We start from the raw sequence: 17912 nt of genomic DNA, 5'->3' as shown, positions 1-17912 counted from the left end.
AAGCAATCTGTGGTTTAACAACACATAAGAGGAGATGGAATTGCAGTGTAAGAAAGGAGGAGGGTGTATATGAGCTTGAGGCTGGTGTATGTCTTGCTGAGCCATGGTTTGGTGTTAAATAGGTCCATTTTATTACCAAAGTGTAATTTATATTTGATAATATATTTAATATCTACTGCTGTTGTGTGTGTTATGTGCCTTCAAGTCGATTATGACTTATGGCGACCCTATGAATCAGTGACCTCCAATAACATCTGTTATAAACCACCCTGTTCAGATCTTGTAAGTTCATGTCTGTGGCTTCCTTTATGGAATCAATCCATCTCTTGTTTGGTCTTCCTCTTTTTCTACTCCCTCCTGTTTTTCCCAGCATTATTGTCTTTTCTAGTGAATCATGTCTTCTCATGATGTGTCCAAAGTATGATAACCTCAGTTTCATCATTTTACCTTCTGATGATAGTTCTGGCTTAATTTGTTCTGACACCCAATTACTTGTCTTTTTCAAGGTCCATGGTATGTGCAAAGCTCTCCTCCAACACCACATTTCAAATGAGTTGATTTTTCTCTTATCCACTTTTTTCACTGTCCAAATTTCACATCCATATACAGAGATTGGGAATACCATGGTCTGAATTATCCTTATTTAGCGTTCAGTGATACAGGCGGGCCCCGCTTATACGGCAGGTTGCATTCCGAACTGCCACCGTAAAGCGGAAATCGCCGTAAAGCAGAACCCATTGATGATAATGGGGCACGTCGTGCGAAAATGAGATCAAAATGGCACGCGATGTTAAAAAAACACCGTAAAAGCGGAACAAGCGCCTTAATGCAGGGACTTTCCCTAATTGAAAGCCGCCGCATTAGTGAATCGCTGTTAAGCGGGGCCCTACTGTACATCTTTGCATTTGAGGACCTTTTCTAGTTCTCTCATAGCTGCTCTCCCAAGTCCTAGCCTTCTTCTGATGTCTTGTCTATTGTCTCCATTTTGGTTAATGTCTGTGCCAACATATTGATAATTCTTACAAGTTCAATCTCCTCGTTGTCAGCTTTAAAGTTACATAAATTTTCTGTTGTCATTACTTTAGTCTTCTTGATGTTCAACTGTAGTCCTGCTTTTGTGCTTTCCTCTTTAACTTTCATCAGCATTCATTTCAAATGATTATTGGTTTCTGCTGGTAGTATGGTATCATCTGCATATCCTAAATTATTGATATTTCTTCCTCCAGTTATTGATATTTGTCACCTCCTTCATCTTGGTCCAATCCCGTTTTCTGTATGATATGTTCTGCATATAGATTAAACAAATAGGATGATAAAATACATGCCTGTCTCACACCCTTTCCAATGGGGAACCATCGGAAACTACTGCTGTGATGTTGCTTTAAAACTTGGAGGGCTTTAAAAGAGGATTGGACTATCCATGGCTACTATGATGGCTATGTTCTACCTATACTGTCAGAGGCAGTATGCTTCCGATTACCAGGTGCTGGAAACTGCAGTAGAGGAGAGTGCTCTTACACTCAATCTTGCTTGTGAGCTTCTTACATCCATCTGGTTGGGCACTGTGGGAAAAGATGCTGGACTAGATGAGTGATTGGCTTGATCCACCAGGTTCTTCTTTTGTTCTTAATATGCAAGTAATCCAAAAGAAGACATTCTATGACAGCGATAAGTCCAAATTAGTGCACCTGCCCAGGATTGCTTTATTATTATTTATTAAAATGTATTATTCATTAAATTTATTAGTTGCTTTTCTTCACAAAAGTGAACCCAAAGCGAATTACAATCAATATTTGTTCCTCACTACAGGATTTGAAATAGGTTGGGCCAGTGCTGGACTGAGCACTTTATTACTCCACCCTCTTCCCTCTTGAATGAAAATTCCCCACTACCCAATTTAAGGGTTAAACTGGCTCATTAAGAAAAGCTAACACTAATCAGAATTTGCTGTTAATGAAGGTTTGCTTTTCATGGGGTTTGATGCAAATTCAGAATATTGCTTAAGAGAAAAGCCTAGTAAGTGTGAACTGTGACTAAGGTTAATGCCAAAGATGTCTAATGCCAGTGGTGGAATTGGTGATGGAAAGGGGAATCCTGTGGTTGGTTTCTGATCCCTTAAATACTGGATTGTGGTTGCATCAGCTCAGATTACTTTCTGGTTTCCCCACTTTTTGCCATAGTTATTCTGTTGAAGATAAGGTTCTTTCTATGATGGGTCCTAGTCCAGTCTGTTTCATTACTCCCACTATCTCCCTTATAAATAATTTCCAGGTCTATTCCATATATTGTATTTGAGGCTTCTGAGTAGAACCTTGATAGATTTGATTAGAATATGCACTGTTCTTCAAACTTGGGTCTTCAGATGTTGATGGACTACAACTCCCATCATCCTTAACCATTAGCAATACTGTCAGGGGATGATGGGAGTAGTCCAAAAACATCAAGGTTGAAGACCAGCAGCGTAGAGCAAGGCCTTTTGTTGCTGGAGTTCATTTGCTGTAGAAATGTCCAGATCCCCATTTTTCATCAGTTACTGAGTATCTGTCAGTCCTGGTTTATTTTAGTCTTTTGGCACTGTTCTCCCTGGTTTATTTCCCTTCCTGTCTCGTCAGAAAGCTTTTTCCCTGATTGATTTTAAAAGTCAATAAATGCCTCTCAGATATTTCCACTACATAACTTTCAGACAGCTTTGATGGATTTAACATAAATTGCAATAAATATTTTTCTGCAGCCCATTGATAATATTTGGTAATTTTAAGGGCAGCTTCCTTTGCAGCTTACCAAGACTTAATTAAGCTCCCTACCACCCTTGTTTAGTGAAATATTATAACCATTTAAAAAGTAGAGTTAGAAATTGTGGTTAAATACAAACACTGTGACTGTTTCAACTGAGAATAGGACCATGAATTGTCAACACCCACTCTAACCACTAGACTCACTTTCTTTAACAAGAAATTTTCCATTTTCCTACTTTTCTTGCTGGTGTTTTGTAGCAGCCGGCACAACCATAGTTGTGAAGATGGTTGGCTGATTCATACGCCACTGACTGTGGTTTACAATTTAGCAGGGAGAGGACTTCCTGTTTAGAGCCAAGCTATTCCTGCATGAAGATTTCAGGAACCAGCATCATGACTTCATTTTTCATTCTTAATTTTTTATTTAAATAAATCATTTTCAAAAGCCAGCCTAGCCAGGAACTGGATGGAAAACTGTGCTTCCCAGGTTCAAATCCTTACTCAGGGCTGTTCCATCCATTACAATTTCCTACATGGAATTGTAGTGTAGGAAAAAAGTATGTATATTTTCACATTGGAAGTGCAGTGGGTTTTTCTGCTGAGACACACCAGATGGGAAGGCAACATGAGAAGAAAACCTGAGCCACTCTTAAAATAGCTTTATACTGTAATATTTTTTCCTCCTTCCTGTCCACCCCCTTTTTGTCTTGTGACATGTGTTTTAGATTATAAGCCTGAATGCTTATAAGGGGCTGTCTTGTTTTTGATTCAACTATAAGCTGCCATGTGAGCCTTTTTGGATGAAGAATGGAGTAAAATCTTTAAATAAATCACATTAAATAAATTTATCCTGTGTAGAGATAAAAAAGTGGCCATTCATTAGTTATTTGGACTTCTCATTTTCCTGTAACAGATGCAGATTGTTAATCGAGACATTATATGTAAAGGCTGCTCATGGGAACAGACTGAAAAATGTTTTCTGTATTAGTTGTTCAAGAGTAAACAGTGTTATTATTTACAAATGATGGAGAATGTTACAATGTTATACATGGCTGAGTACCATTGGTTGGTTGAATAACAATATTCATATTATTTCCATTATGTTACAGGGATTATTAACAAATTATATACCCATCATTCTATGCTTCCTTTTGAGCTAGATGAGTGTCATTACTGTATTCCCTTGTTACAGTTTTGAAGAAGTGAACCACAAAAAATTAAATGGAATTGTTTTGTATTGCATTACAAGCATTTGTTACTGTTTCATTTTCTTATCCATTCACTGCAAGGTCCCAGGGCAGGTTACAGCAATTTAAAAATACAGTATTAAAATCTGTTTAAATATAGCCAAAATGATGTTTAATAATGAAACTTCTATGTTTGTCAAAGGCATACCTGTCCTTTCACCTTAGAATGCCTCTTCTGAGCATAACAAATGTACTTCCTGTGGGATTTTTCTGTTCTGAATCAGATTAAATAATATACAAGAGGCATAAATATTGCTGTAGGATTGGAGGGTTGGTCTGGATGATGTCTTTGGATCTTCTCCAAACTTGTAATTCTGTATATGTAAGATTGGGATCTGTAGTGGAAGGAACTTGCTGAACTGGTCAAACCAATAATTTTGTATTGTTAATAGCCCTAGCTGGACTTGTTAAGTACCCTATTTATGCATCTAAAGACTTGTTCAAGAGCAGATACCACCTTATCCTATGGCCAGGAGGTAGCATTTATGTTTTTTAGTCTAGTCTGGAGCTGGAAAGAGACATAGGCTTGACTGTTCTCTGTGCTGAATCTAAAGCTATGGCTTTGGGGACTCCCACAGAAACCTAATGGGGAAACAGGAACTTGGAATGTTAATGCTGTGAGCCATTCGATCTTATGATCAGGGGTGTGTGTGTGTGCATGTATGTGTATGTTTATGTGTATGCACACTATACACCATATATCCTAAAGACACCACCATCTCCAGTGACCCTCATTCCAAGGAAACCAAATCCTGGGTAAGCCCTAAAGTCTCTCACTGCTTGGATATTGGGGTGCATGCAACAATAATACCCCTTAAAGCTAGTGGCACAATAATTTGGAAATTGTAACAACTGCTTATGTTTTGCACCTGTGAACATAGTTTCCTTTGAGCTGTCAGATAAACTGCAATTATAGAGACTTCACAATGAATGAACTTCCCATTTTTCAATGAGAATGTACTTGCTAATCTTGTTTCAGCTGGCATATCCCAGTGGGTAAAGAGAACCTGGGAGGACTGAATATTAAGGATTGTAATTGACATGAATTAAATGGTTTATTGATATACAATGAGAAATAATAATGTGAATTTAAATTGACTACATAAGAACATAAAGGGAAATCCATCAAGGCTGTACAACAGAGGTGGTCTACTTCCAGATGTTGAATTCCAACTCTCTTCAGCCCCAGCAAGCACTGCAATGATCATGGATGATATAGTCCAGCAACATCCGGAGCTACAGGTCAGCCATCTTTGCTTTATAACAAAGCAGTGCAATCCAATGATACTGATGATGATGACAACAACGACTCTGCAGTGTGAATAACAGCATAGCTATAGTGGAATTCACAAATCAATAGCAATTGGAATAAAAATAATTGAGAAAGCAACCTATAAAGAAATTCGAATAAGAATAAAAGCATGACCTATTTGTCTGTTCAGCCCATTTCAATTTAAAGCTATCTATATAATGGCCAAAGATGATGGAAGCTGTAATCCAGCCACATTTGGAGAGCTGATTTAAAGCAGCCTAGACCCAACCTAATTTTCATAGCCATCCTGGATTGCATTGCATTTTAGCATCAAGGTAATAGCTATCAGTCAAGTGCAGTGGTCCAGCAAGTCCAGTACTTTTCTATCTCCGATGGAGCTGAAACAGCTGAGGAATTAAAAAAAAAAGACATTAAATTGCAAACCCCCAGCAGCATATGAATTAGCCAACCACTTTCACAGTAGGAGAGAAAAAAGGAGGAAAGTAAAGTAGCATGACCAGTAACTTCCCTCTTTGATGTTCCTTTTTATATTGATCAGAGATGGGACTAGACCACGGACAGCCAATGCAATACCCTCCAGATATTGTGGACTACAGCCCACTATCCCTGGACATTGGCCATGATGGCTGGGGCTGATGGATGTTGGTCCAAAACATGTGTAGGGCACAGAGGTGGCTACCCCTGGACTAAATTTTATGCCATTTTGGAGCTGGGCTCAGAGGTGGACATTTCCACTTTTGTTGTGCACTTAAAATCCTTCTAACAGGAAGTGCCACCAATCTATCTAATTTTTGTGAGCACATTCCATCTTCTCTGAGGGTGTTAAAGACTCAACATCCATTATGCCACAGATATTCCTCAGCCTCTTATCGAAGCAGTCTTTATCAGCCAGTACCAAGGCTGCACACTGGCAGTCAGCAAAAAGTCACTTTGACCTACAAGCAGCTTCTTCACTTTTCTCAGAGGTTGTATATAGCCTAAACTTTTCCACTGCTGTAATCCGTTTTAATCCATCTTGGCTGCTCAGAGACCTGTCGAATATAGCAATTCCAAATCAACAATACTGACACAGTTACACTGAATATGTGCTTGGCCCTCAAGCTGTATTCGAGTCAAACAGGAGGCTTTATAGTAAATCATGTATTAATCCCGCAGAGCAGTGGTCCTTCTGCTGTGTTGCAGCAGGCCTCTGCACATGAAGAATAGGCTTCCCCAAGTGTAACATTCCAAATTAGTCTGACCAACAGTGCTCTCAGTCTCTCAGTGGAGAAATGGATTAGTATTGTGTGGGCCCATTAGTATTGTTGCATGCACCCCAATCTCTGAGCAATGCAAGACTTCCAAGGGTTCCTGCCCTTACCTAGGGTTTGTTTTTCCTGAAGGTCAGCATAGACTGTGGTGTCTTTATCATACCTGAGCACAAGATGGGTTCGCAGCACTCCAACAAATCTTGCTTCGCCATTAGGCTTCTAGCAGAGTTTACCAAGCCGTAACTTGGGGTTCAGTGCAGAGAGTGAGGCAAGCCTCTGTATGCCTTTCCAGTTTCACCTCAGACTAACTCAGAATGTTATGCCTGCCCCAGCCAGTGAGGGGGGGAGGGCTACCCTCATTCCTATCACAACACACACACTTGTAGGGAAAAGATCCTGAAAGAAATGGAGGGACTTCAGCGGCTTTCAGCAAAGCACAATCACCTGAGTGCTCATTAGAAGGAGGTTGGTTGATATACCACACCATCTATAAAATCAGTACTTTGGAAAAAGTTTGGGTGAGCACCTATGTCCACTGCAAGATTCATGGCTAAGGATGTTCCTCTTATTAGCCACAGAATTTGAACCATTTCATCAGTATGTAGATGTACAGGATTTATTGCTTTAATCTACTTTATCTTTTAATACAGATTGGTAATACTGTTTAATAGCTCCTGTACATACATCATTTGATATATGCATAATTATGTCCAGTCACCTTCAGATCACTGTGATGCTGGTGAAACATCCTATATTGCATTTAAATAATTTCTGAACACTGACTGTAATTGTTTCAAATACCTTGCCCAAATTGTGCCCTTGCATGTGAAATTTTACCAGTATGAAGGGTAATATATTAAAAATAAGCACAAAAAGAAAAAAAAGACTGTCAGTGTTAGTTTTTCCTTTCCAGTGGTGCAGCAAATCCCTGGCATTACTTTCAGTATGAAGTCATACATAACTAAAGTATACTCTCTTCCTCACCTCCCTTTAACTTCAGAGTTTCTTAATTCAGTTGCTCTGCATAAAAGGAAATATGTTCTGACTTCATGAACTAACTGGAACTGATCCTATATTGCTGTAGTTACTACCTGCCTTTTAAAGTTTTTCTTTAAGGTTATTGGGGCCAGAATCCCAAGATACTTGTTCTTTTCCATGGGCCTGTGGACATTTTGTTTCTCTGATACTATCCATGTTGACACATAGAAAACCATTGGCCATATTTGCGCATCACCTTAATTCAGGGTTCGTCAACCTTTTTGGACCTGTGGGCACATTTGCAAACTGAATAAACTGTTGTAGGTACTATACACATGCCAACAAGCACATACAACAACCTATTCTATAAGCTACCTTAGAATGCTTCTTTCAACCCTGTCTATTTTGGGCAGGGGGAGGAGACCCTGCAGGTTCTAGGGAAAGCCTCTATGAACACATGTGCAACTCTTCCCACAAACAAGACAAAATGAGTTAAACCCAGACTTAGGGTTGTATTCCATGTAGCACTAAGCAGATAGTTTACTCAGTGTAAGCATTTCTCCTTACACAACAGAATGACCTCCCTCTCTCCTCCCCCTGTACACCCCCTACATCTGTTCTGAGCAGAGAAGCTTTGGGGATGGTGCAGGGCCTGCACAGGAGAGTAGAGGAAATCCCATTTTTACCTGAATACCACCCTAAGTTAGTTGTCCTCAGTTCTCACTTATTTCAATGGGAACTAAATTCACTCTTAGACTAACTTGTTCCAATGACCTCAGTAGGGCCTATGTACGACTAACTTAGTCTGGGTCCAATCCACTGTTTCTGGAAAAGGACTCTGGAGTAACAGTGAAGCCCAGATGTTCTCAACATTTGTAACGCATCCAAAGAAATATGGTGCATTTCTATATCTATTTTCTATATTTTGTTTATTTGTGATGAACAAGGCAGTAACGTTCAATCTCCCATGAACTTGTCGTTATTGGAAACCAAGTCCTGAACATAAATACTGTGTTTTTAATGTTGGACTGAATAGTGCAGTTTTGAGTCCCTTTGGTGGTTGGGTATATCCAATGTTTGCATTGTACTTCTCTTATTCATGGTGTGTTAATGCACATGCAGAGGCTTTTTAAATAGCTCCAACCCACTGTCAACTTGGAGGTCAAGGGAAAGCAGTTGCCTGAATTGGCACTGTGTGTGTCGAGTGTAATATGTTTAAAAGGCTCTTACCTGTGTGCTGGGCAGTAAGTGGGGAGAATCAAGAGCTGTTGTAGTGGCCAATCTATCAGGCGGAAGTTTCCTCAAATGTTGCATTTGCTATTAACTCAGTAGGCAAGCCATTCTCTTGTCAGCTTAAGCTCCTCCCCCATTTCACGTACATGAGATAATGCTTATGAGTTTGTTGTAAGGAGTATATTGATATTAAACCATTATATCAGTACTGATAGATGATGATCACCATCTTTATCTACATCCTAGCACTGCCACAACTTGAGATGTTTCCAAAGGGTAGCCACCTAAATCTGTCCCAACAACTATAGAAAAGTATATTGTGTTAAATGTTAGCATCATGTCCCTGAAAGTTAATGCCATAATAAATCTGTTCAGTATTAAAAGAGCCACAAGATTCAGTTGAAATGTGTGCATGTAACAAGAGACTGAAGGTATATTTTGGCATGATCTTGCAAATAAAATTAGGGCAAGCTACAATGATCCACTCCTACTGCTGACAAGATGTCCAGTGAGATCTTGAATGATCTTCTTTCAGTTACCAGTCCTTGACCATAGGCCAGCATGAGTTCTGCTTAATTTTGGTATGAGAACACCAAAACAAACGGGCAGAATTGCTGTGCACAACCGGTAAACCTTGCTTCTGTGCTTTTGCATTACTTCTCTTTTGTTTCCTCCTTGATTCTAGACTGACCAAGCACAAGTTTGGGGACCAGGAGAAGGGAAGCAATGATGTGCAACAGTAACATATTTTTCCATGCTGGGAGCAACTCTGGGGAAAGTGCTATCTCCTGAGTCCTGACAAAATAGCTTGAAAAATTGTAAGGTTTTCTCATTTGTTTTCAATGAGAAATTCCAGAATGTATTTCTTAACTGCTCACTGAGCTCCATTATAAAAGAGATAGTGATCTGTTTACATAGAAGGTGAGATGTTTTCTATTAGAACTGTTTTTTTAATATGTGTTGCAAAATTGTCCTATGCAACTCAACTTATGTTCTTATGCAAACTTTTTAACATAAGAACACAAGGAAAACCCTTCTGGAACTAACCAATGGTCCACTTAGTCCTAATACCCTGTTTCTAACGGTCGCCAGCCAGATGCCTCTTGGGAAGCTGGGATGCAGAGCATGAAGGCAACAACAGAGGTATGCTGCTTGGTACATGGAGGCTTTATTTAATGTTTATAATAATGGCTGCTGATAGGTCTGTCTGTGAATTTGTCTAACCCCCTTTTAAAGTTGTTTAAGCCAGTGTCTGTCATGTTATTTTATGGAAGTAAAATCCATCATAAGTTGTTAAAGTATGGTTTGAAGAAACCATTCTTTTCACCAGTCTTGAATCTACTGCTAATCAGTTTCACTTGATACCTTAGTATTAGGGAAGGGAACCATTCTTTCCATACACTTTCTCTACAGCATGCATAATTTTATAAACTTTTTTTGTTTCCCCTTTTAGTAACTTTTAAAGCCCCAATTTAGTAACCTTTAAAACCCCAATTAGGACTGCTCTTTTTGGTTGCTTTTTTCTGCACCCTTTCCAGGTCTGTGAGATAGGTTTACTAGAACCATACAGAGTAATGTGATACTACCTGTCTTATTTTCATCTCTTTCCTAATAATCCCTTGCATGGAATTTCAGCACGCAATGACTTTACAATTTAGTTGAGCTATCCATCATGACCAAGATCTCTTTGTGCTTCTTTGTTGACTTGCATTTGTTTATCAAAGTGTATGATTGCACTCTCTCTCCCTCCTCCTCCAAGCAATTTGGACAATATTCACACATTTTAAAAAATGTCTTAATTGATTTGCATAGCTTTCTTGATTTGGCTTGTTAACCATGCTGGCATCCACTTGGACATGTTTGTGTCTTCTGTTTGAGCTAACGTTCCATAACAATGGTTTTAAACAGCCTTCAAGTGTCCTAAACAGATGTGACCATTCTGATGCCTCCTTTTACTTACTTTCTATCTGAGTATGAAGGCTGAGAGATGTTCTTTTACCTGTGGTGTATTTTCTGGGTTCAGTATTCTGCCTGAATGGCAGAAAAGAAGCATTTTTGAAAGCTGTAAGTTTTAGCTTGGCTTGGCTGAAATGTAACCATGATATGGCTGCAAATGTTATTCGTTGGGGATCTCTGCAGGATTAGCAGTTATGCAGCCTGCTTTTAGGAGTCCCTTAGAATGCTCTATGTCTATATTTATAAATATGTAGATGTTGCAAAGGCACCAAAAGTCTCCAGTGCACTCATCACATGGGATAGACCCCTTAAATGCTACCCATTGAACCCCCTGTTATTTGGGAAAGTGGGAGTGGGTAAGGATCAGACAGCTCTTTTTAAAGCAATATACTGCCTATATATCTAGTTAACAAAATTGAAAGACAACTGCGCAATATAGTTGCCTGAAAAAATGGTAATGGCCTGCCTTCAAGTTGATTCTGACTTATGGTGACCCTATGAATAGGGTTTTCATGGTAAGCAGTATTCAGAGGAGGTTTACCATTGCCTTCCTCTGAGGCTGAGAGGCAGTGACTGGCCCAAGGTCACCCAGTGAGCTTCATGGCTGTGTGGGGATTCAAACCCTGGTCTCCCAGGTCATAGTCCAACACTCTAACCACTATGCCACACTGGATGTCATAGTTGCCTAAAGAGGGTTATATGTAAATTTACTGTGCCCAGTATACAATATGTGTGGATAAACTAATAGTTGAACTGCTTAGTCTAGAGACTGTCCAGACTGTGGTTTAAGCTTGTGTGACACTTAAGACCATAAGTAAGTGCTGGAAGACCTAATTTGTGTGTGTGTCACTAAATGGATTCTGAAGTGATTGTGTGCAGTTTCTAACCATAGATAACTGCTTAATACCTGCTGTTACTTAGGAATCCCATGGCTTTTGGTCCAAAGGAATTGCCATTTCTAAAAGTAAAGGGTGAAAACCTTTTAAGAGAGAAGAACAGTGAGCTCTGTCCTTTCTCCCAAGGAGAATGATTACTCTGAAGCAATACAGAGCCATACGTTCAGGTTGCAAATACATATATAAGTGGGGATAGACCTATTAAAGGGATACAACTGTAATCAAACCGTGCTTCTTTCTTTTTCTCCTTTTTGCAGTAAACATAGCATAGAGACAATGCTCTAAACAATTATCAGAGCAACCTTGTTTCCCTTTAGGACATTGTGGCTTAATTGTTCAGGATAGGGGGAATATCCAGTATTGGGACAGCAGCTAGACAGGATGAGGAATACTAGGTAGCTAATCTGCTGAAATGTGACTCACAGACTGGTTTACAGATTGATGAACTGAAGCCTTAAACTAGCCCTGACATGGGATACCTGAGTGGTTTTTTCTTGAAGTGCTTTATCTTTGATCATTGGGGCCTTGCAGTTTATGGGATTATGGCTTTGTTGTTGGGCGTGTCCTTGCTAGAAAAATCATTGTTATTGGGTTTTAGATATGGTTTTGGATCAATAATTTAGGTTCAAGAAATGTCTACTTCTAAATATTTCTGGATGCAATTAAAGATTCACATTCTGAGCTATAAGCCCATCATGATAGAAGACAGGCTAGGCTTAAAAATAAAGGCCATTATAGAAGCATCCTTTAAAATGAGACTCACCTGTAAATTATAAGTAAAACAAAAGAGAAACATGAAGAGTGGTAGCCAGAGGGACCTGGGCCATCCATGGCACCAGTGGAAGCCAGGAAGGTTAACTGAACTGGGCTTTAGTTATAAACTGCAAATGTTAGGCACCTGGGAGATCTGGCTAATACGGGTTGTTCTGGGTACCATAAATTTTGTTTTTCTAAAGTGAATATGGAATATTGTTATGGAAAATTGCAATATTCATGCAAGCAAGACAGCTGGTACCATGTAGATCCCTATCCAGAGGACTCATTAGTGTTGCAGTTTTTGAGGAGGTAAGAAACAGCAACAGGTGAGGTTACCAGTGCTTCTTACTTTCTCCATATCCTGGATGAAGAAGAAATGACACTGGCTCTCTTCCAAGCCCTTGGTGGATGCCAGAGAATTGAGGTGACGGGATTGGTGGTTATCCACATGTAATGGCTGGCTAGTAAGTCAAACATTTATAGACTCATGTAGCTAATTGTACTTAATGTTAAGGATGTGTTAATATAATACTTGAGTAACTAATAGGAGCCTCGGCTGATACTGATGCCACCATATGAGGCTGCAAATAGTTCTTATCTATCAGCGGATATAGAGGTGAAGTGACTGTCCAAGGTCAGATAAGTTTCAGAGTTGTGCACTGAACTCCTCTGCCTGCCTGGGCAAGGCTGTTCGCCTTGTGATTTATATGTAAAAATGCCCTACCTTTTGGCTGCCTCATATGAATAGTGGCTCATTTAGTAGGCGGGGGAGTGAGTGGGGGCTATGGGGAAGCTGAAACTTTGTAATCTTTTGTGCAATGTAGTGATCTCCAATGCTTTTATTGGAATAACTCTCCCCCCTCAGAATTTTAATAATTAAAAATCATCTCAACTGCAACATTGTTGTGAACTCTTGGGCTCTCTGTTTTTAGTGAAAGTATTTTGCAATTGTTTGTTGCTGTCATTGATAAATTATGACAAGTGTTTTCTGTTTTAATCTTCAGGCCAGGAAGATCCCAATAGCTTGCGGCACAAATACAACTTTATTGCTGATGTGGTAGAGAAGATAGCTCCGGCTGTGGTTCACATTGAATTATTTCGCAAGTAAACAAAATATACAAACTTATTTTTACTGGTGCTGTATGGATTTTGTGTGCTGCTGTGAAAGAACATTTATATATATTTTAAAGCTGTTTGTTAGGATAATGTTATGTGTAACATACAGCATATCATGATTTTCTTAAATAGTAGCCAGCTTTTAAAAAGTTAATGTATTAATATATGTGTTGTGAAAGTCCTGTGTGTAGAATATCCTAAGCTATTATGAAACCAAATATAGCATAACCATGTATAAAGGTCATAGAGACAGATTGTCTTTGCCATCTTCAGAAACTGCTTTGTTTCTTGATCTTGCAATTCCGTGTCTTGTAGACTGCCTTTTTCAAAGCGGGAGGTTCCTGTTGCCAGTGGCTCAGGGTTTATTGTTTCCGAAGATGGATTGATAGTTACAAATGCCCATGTCGTTACCAATAAGAACAGAGTAAAAGTGGAACTGAAGAATGGTGACACACATGAAGCTAAAATTAAAGATATTGATGAGAAAGCAGATATTGCACTAATAAAAATAGACAACAAGGTGAGTCAGTCATTAGTTAAGCATCTATTATTTGGTCAGTGCAGAAATACTCTTATTTGAAAGAACTGGCTTGATAAAAAACAATGGACTTGAAAAGAAGTATGAATGTTTTACATGCCAAATACATAGTTGAGGTAAGTTCCATTGTTTTAATTAAAACATACATGCATATAAATATACTTAGGACTGATTGTAAGCAAATTTAGGACTGATTGTAAGTTACTTTGAGTTCACTTTTGTGGAGAAAAGCAATTAATACATTAAATAAATAGATTGATTAAATAAAAGGATTTCAGAATTAAAACAAGGACCCTTTTCATATGATCCTGCAAGCATATATAAGAGCAACTTACCCATAATGTGGGTACACTATTTGGGCCTTTGCTGCCTGATGAGGTGTGGAGAGTGGTAATGTGAAAACAGATTTTTTCAGTGATGGTTCCCCACTTGTGGAATGCCTTCCCCAGAGAGGCATGCCTGTCCCCTTCATTATCTCTTTTTGGGTGCCTGGCAAAAATGTTTCTTTTCACCCAGGCTTTTGACCCTTAATTTAGAGGGTGTTAAACATATTTGTGGTCTCTTTTCCTCCACCTTTTAGTAGGATGTGTTAGACCTTTTTATACCTATGGTGGATGTGCTCTTAGGTTTTCTTTTTGTTGTGGTTTTTATATATACTTTTTTTTGGTAAGTCACTTTGGATCACTTTTCATGAAAAGGCAACTAATAAATGCAAAAAAAATTTAAAGAAAAAAAAATACCCATCTAGAAAGGGAGGCAATGATTGGATGGGATAGAAATACACAAAGTTGACATATTGACATGGATTCACTATCACCACGCACAAGTTAACAAACAGTAAAAAAGCATGTATCGATAGCCATATTCGGACCTGCTGTTTGCGTGTAAAACAGGAGCGGGGAACTTTGAGCCCTCCAGGTTGCTACTACAACTCCTGTTAGCTCAGCCCTAACAAACATGGCCAATGGCTAGGGATGATAGGAACTGTAGTTCAGCAACACCTGGTGGGCCAAAGGTTCTCTACACATGGTGTAAGGCTACTCATGAATAGAACGAGCAGTGATGAGTGTGCTAAGCTCCGCCCCCACATTGCTCTGCTGCCCTCCACAAGTTGGAGGACAAAGTTTGAAGCAGGGAGCCTCCTCTACTTGTAGTGCTCTCTGTGTGATTTAGAACCCTGCAAATTTGCTTTCTAAATCAGGTGGAAAGTCCTCACTTTCCCTTCCAACTTGTGGAGAGCAGACATAGTGATGCAGGAGCAAAGGATTAGTGTGCTCACCCCCGTTCACATGTAGTCTATACACACGAGCAACCCACCAGAATAGGGCTCATATATTTTAAATATCTAACTCCAAAGTCTTGCCTTCCTAACATGGGGTCACCCCAGGGCAAAATGTGTTTGCCTTTTCCAGGGAAATGTTTCCTCTTGTTCTTGTGCACTACAGAGTGCAGCTGAGAGCACAGGCTGTGCAGATGTGCCCTAATTCAGCAGTGCGGCCTTGGAAGCAGAATGCATAATTAAGACATAACTCATGTTCTTTGGAATACATCTTCTGGCATGTGTTTGATTTTTGTCTGAAAATGTAGCAAGAGTAATGTTTGTTTATGCCCTAGAGTGCACTCAGGTTTTCATGTGGTGAGTTTGCTTTGCCACTGTATTTGTGCTATTTCAAAACTTCATTTTAATGTACTGCAGGTGTGTGCATTGTGTTATATAGTTTGGCATATTTAAAGGGACAAATGCTGTTTCATTTTCCAGTGCTAAGTGCTTGGGGAAAATGAGAACACACACAATTCTTTATTCAGTGTTTCAAACCCTGTGAGGCTATTGATTCAGCAGTTACTTACCTGCTCTGTCATCATCACATGGCCTCCATTGTAGTGTCTGGATGCCTTTTTGGCTGTGCTGCATAAACATACTGGTTTAATATGCAAAGGGAACCTCGTGGGGAAAAGTGCAGCTTTGAAGTTATGTGCAGAGTTTTTGTGATACCAGCTTTACTCTTTTTATATATATTAGTGATTTTATACATATAGAATAGGAGGTGTAGGTGCACGTATCTACAGTTAGAAATTGTACACACATTTTAAAATATTAGCTCTGGACTAGCAGTGGTTAGCATGAGTAATGGGGATTGTCCTCACATGATTTTGAGGGATATAGGATACCGATTCAGCGCATATGAGAGTTGTAATACCTTCTATACTAATAAAAGAGGAAAGGAAAAAGAAAAGTGATAGTGCAAGCTGCCATATACAGCTGATCCATCAAATTGTCTACTGCAAGTGACAGCATCTTGCCAAGATCTGCGATGGGTCTTTCCCAGCCCACACCTGTGGAGCTTTGGACTAGGAATTGAACCTAGGACAAACACTTTTGCTGCTTCCTTTTTTTTACAAACCTCAGATGCACTGAATTAGAACACCCAGTTCCTTCTGACATCCCTTGTAATGTTTGAGAGCTTTGAAGACCAATTTATTTTCAGTGGCCTTCAATGGTTAATGCATATTGGGGTCTTTATATTGTGGGTTCTCTTGATTTTATTGTTGTTTTTGATAGATTTATCTTTACAGTAGCCATGGAATTAATTTTAAAAAAAACTTTTTATGCATTGTAAAGTTACTGTAATTTTAGATTTAGTTATAAGCCACTTCGTGGAGAAGATTTCTTGAAAAGTGAGGTATAAATTCATTAATTAAAAAAAATACATAAATTGAATCCTAAAAGCAACAGGGCAGGGGTGGGCAACCTTTTTAGGGGTTGAGGGTCACAATGGGGGTGGAGAGAATGATTGGGGGGCACATTCTGGTGGCAGAGGGCAAGCCCACAGTAAACATGGGATGGGACACCCCCTTTCATTCATCTGCTATCCATTCATTCTCTTACACATTCATACAAACATGCACAGACACCCACCTTCTTTCTCTTCATTCACCTATCATCCTCTTGGTTAGATCAATAGAATGGGTGAAAAATGTGTTTGGAGAATGCTTTGAAGAACTGTAAAGAATCTCCTGGGACTATTTACTGGTGGATTGAACTACTTTGTTTTTTTATATACATTTTCCCAGAGGTTGGGTCAGGAGGAGGTAAGAAACTCTATGGAGAGAATACAGAGGATGGAGCTTGTTTAACTTACTGCAGGGGACAATGTTACAAGTGGAGTTTTGGCAAGGACGAGCAGAGGAAGTAAGCACATGAATATACACAGTAGTTGAGTTCAGCAGGTTCCTTTTAAGCATTGTTTCCTGGATTATTTTATGTACTGTTTCTGGAAAGGGTGAAATACTCCTATAAAATGTTAACTAAAACTAATAAGCAGAGCAATCCAAGGGGGGGGCAGCGGAAGGAGAATCTGAGGCAAAGGACCAAAGCCCTGCTAGGCTTGCACTAGCAGAGATGGTGGAGGGTTAGCTTTCTCCCCGCCCTTCCATGCCTTTTTTTAAAAAATCACTGGCAAAATAAGTGTGCTGGCTCCAAGTCCTGTGTACTCCCCCCCCCAAAAAAAAAATCTGTCCCAACACACCAAAGCATCCCACCTTCCCCCTCCAGAGTACCTTAGGAGGAGGGACAGCTGTGGAGGTTCCTACAACTGCAACATGGAGGCTTCGTCCACCGTGAGAGACATGCACAAAATACTGTGGTCCTTGGGACATCCTTAGGATTGCATCATAAGAAGCTGTATGCAATCACATTATTACTTTTCCATTATTCTAATATCAAAACGACTAATTTTGTATGGCTTTTTGAGCACCTTTCAATGTCTGAATGTTACATGCAAACTATTAAATTTTAATGTCTTCATTATATGTGACATTCAGTTAGTATAGTCCTAATAAGAGGCATATATTTTACAAAGATTCTGATTTGAGAGTATTAGATGTGTACTTCTAATTATGAGTTTTAGACAAATATTAAAGTAAAAACTTAATA

At 39.3% G+C, this 17912-nt stretch overlaps 1 protein-coding gene across 1 annotated transcript in view; it reads left to right on the top strand.

Moving 5' to 3' along the window:
* Positions 1-17912, top strand: part of HTRA1 (HtrA serine peptidase 1) — a 63069-nt gene that overhangs the window by 24468 nt on the left and 20689 nt on the right. The window contains exons 2-3 of the mRNA XM_061634373.1: positions 13329-13428; positions 13756-13960. Of these exons, the coding sequence (XP_061490357.1) occupies positions 13329-13428; positions 13756-13960 (305 nt within the window). The remainder of the gene's footprint in view (positions 1-13328; positions 13429-13755; positions 13961-17912) is intronic.

Source organism: Rhineura floridana, chromosome 7, assembly GCF_030035675.1.
Source record: "Rhineura floridana isolate rRhiFlo1 chromosome 7, rRhiFlo1.hap2, whole genome shotgun sequence".
Lineage (NCBI taxonomy): Eukaryota > Metazoa > Chordata > Lepidosauria > Squamata > Rhineuridae > Rhineura > Rhineura floridana.
Note: the sequence above shows the minus strand (reverse complement) of the source record. Positions and strands in the feature narration are given on the sequence as shown.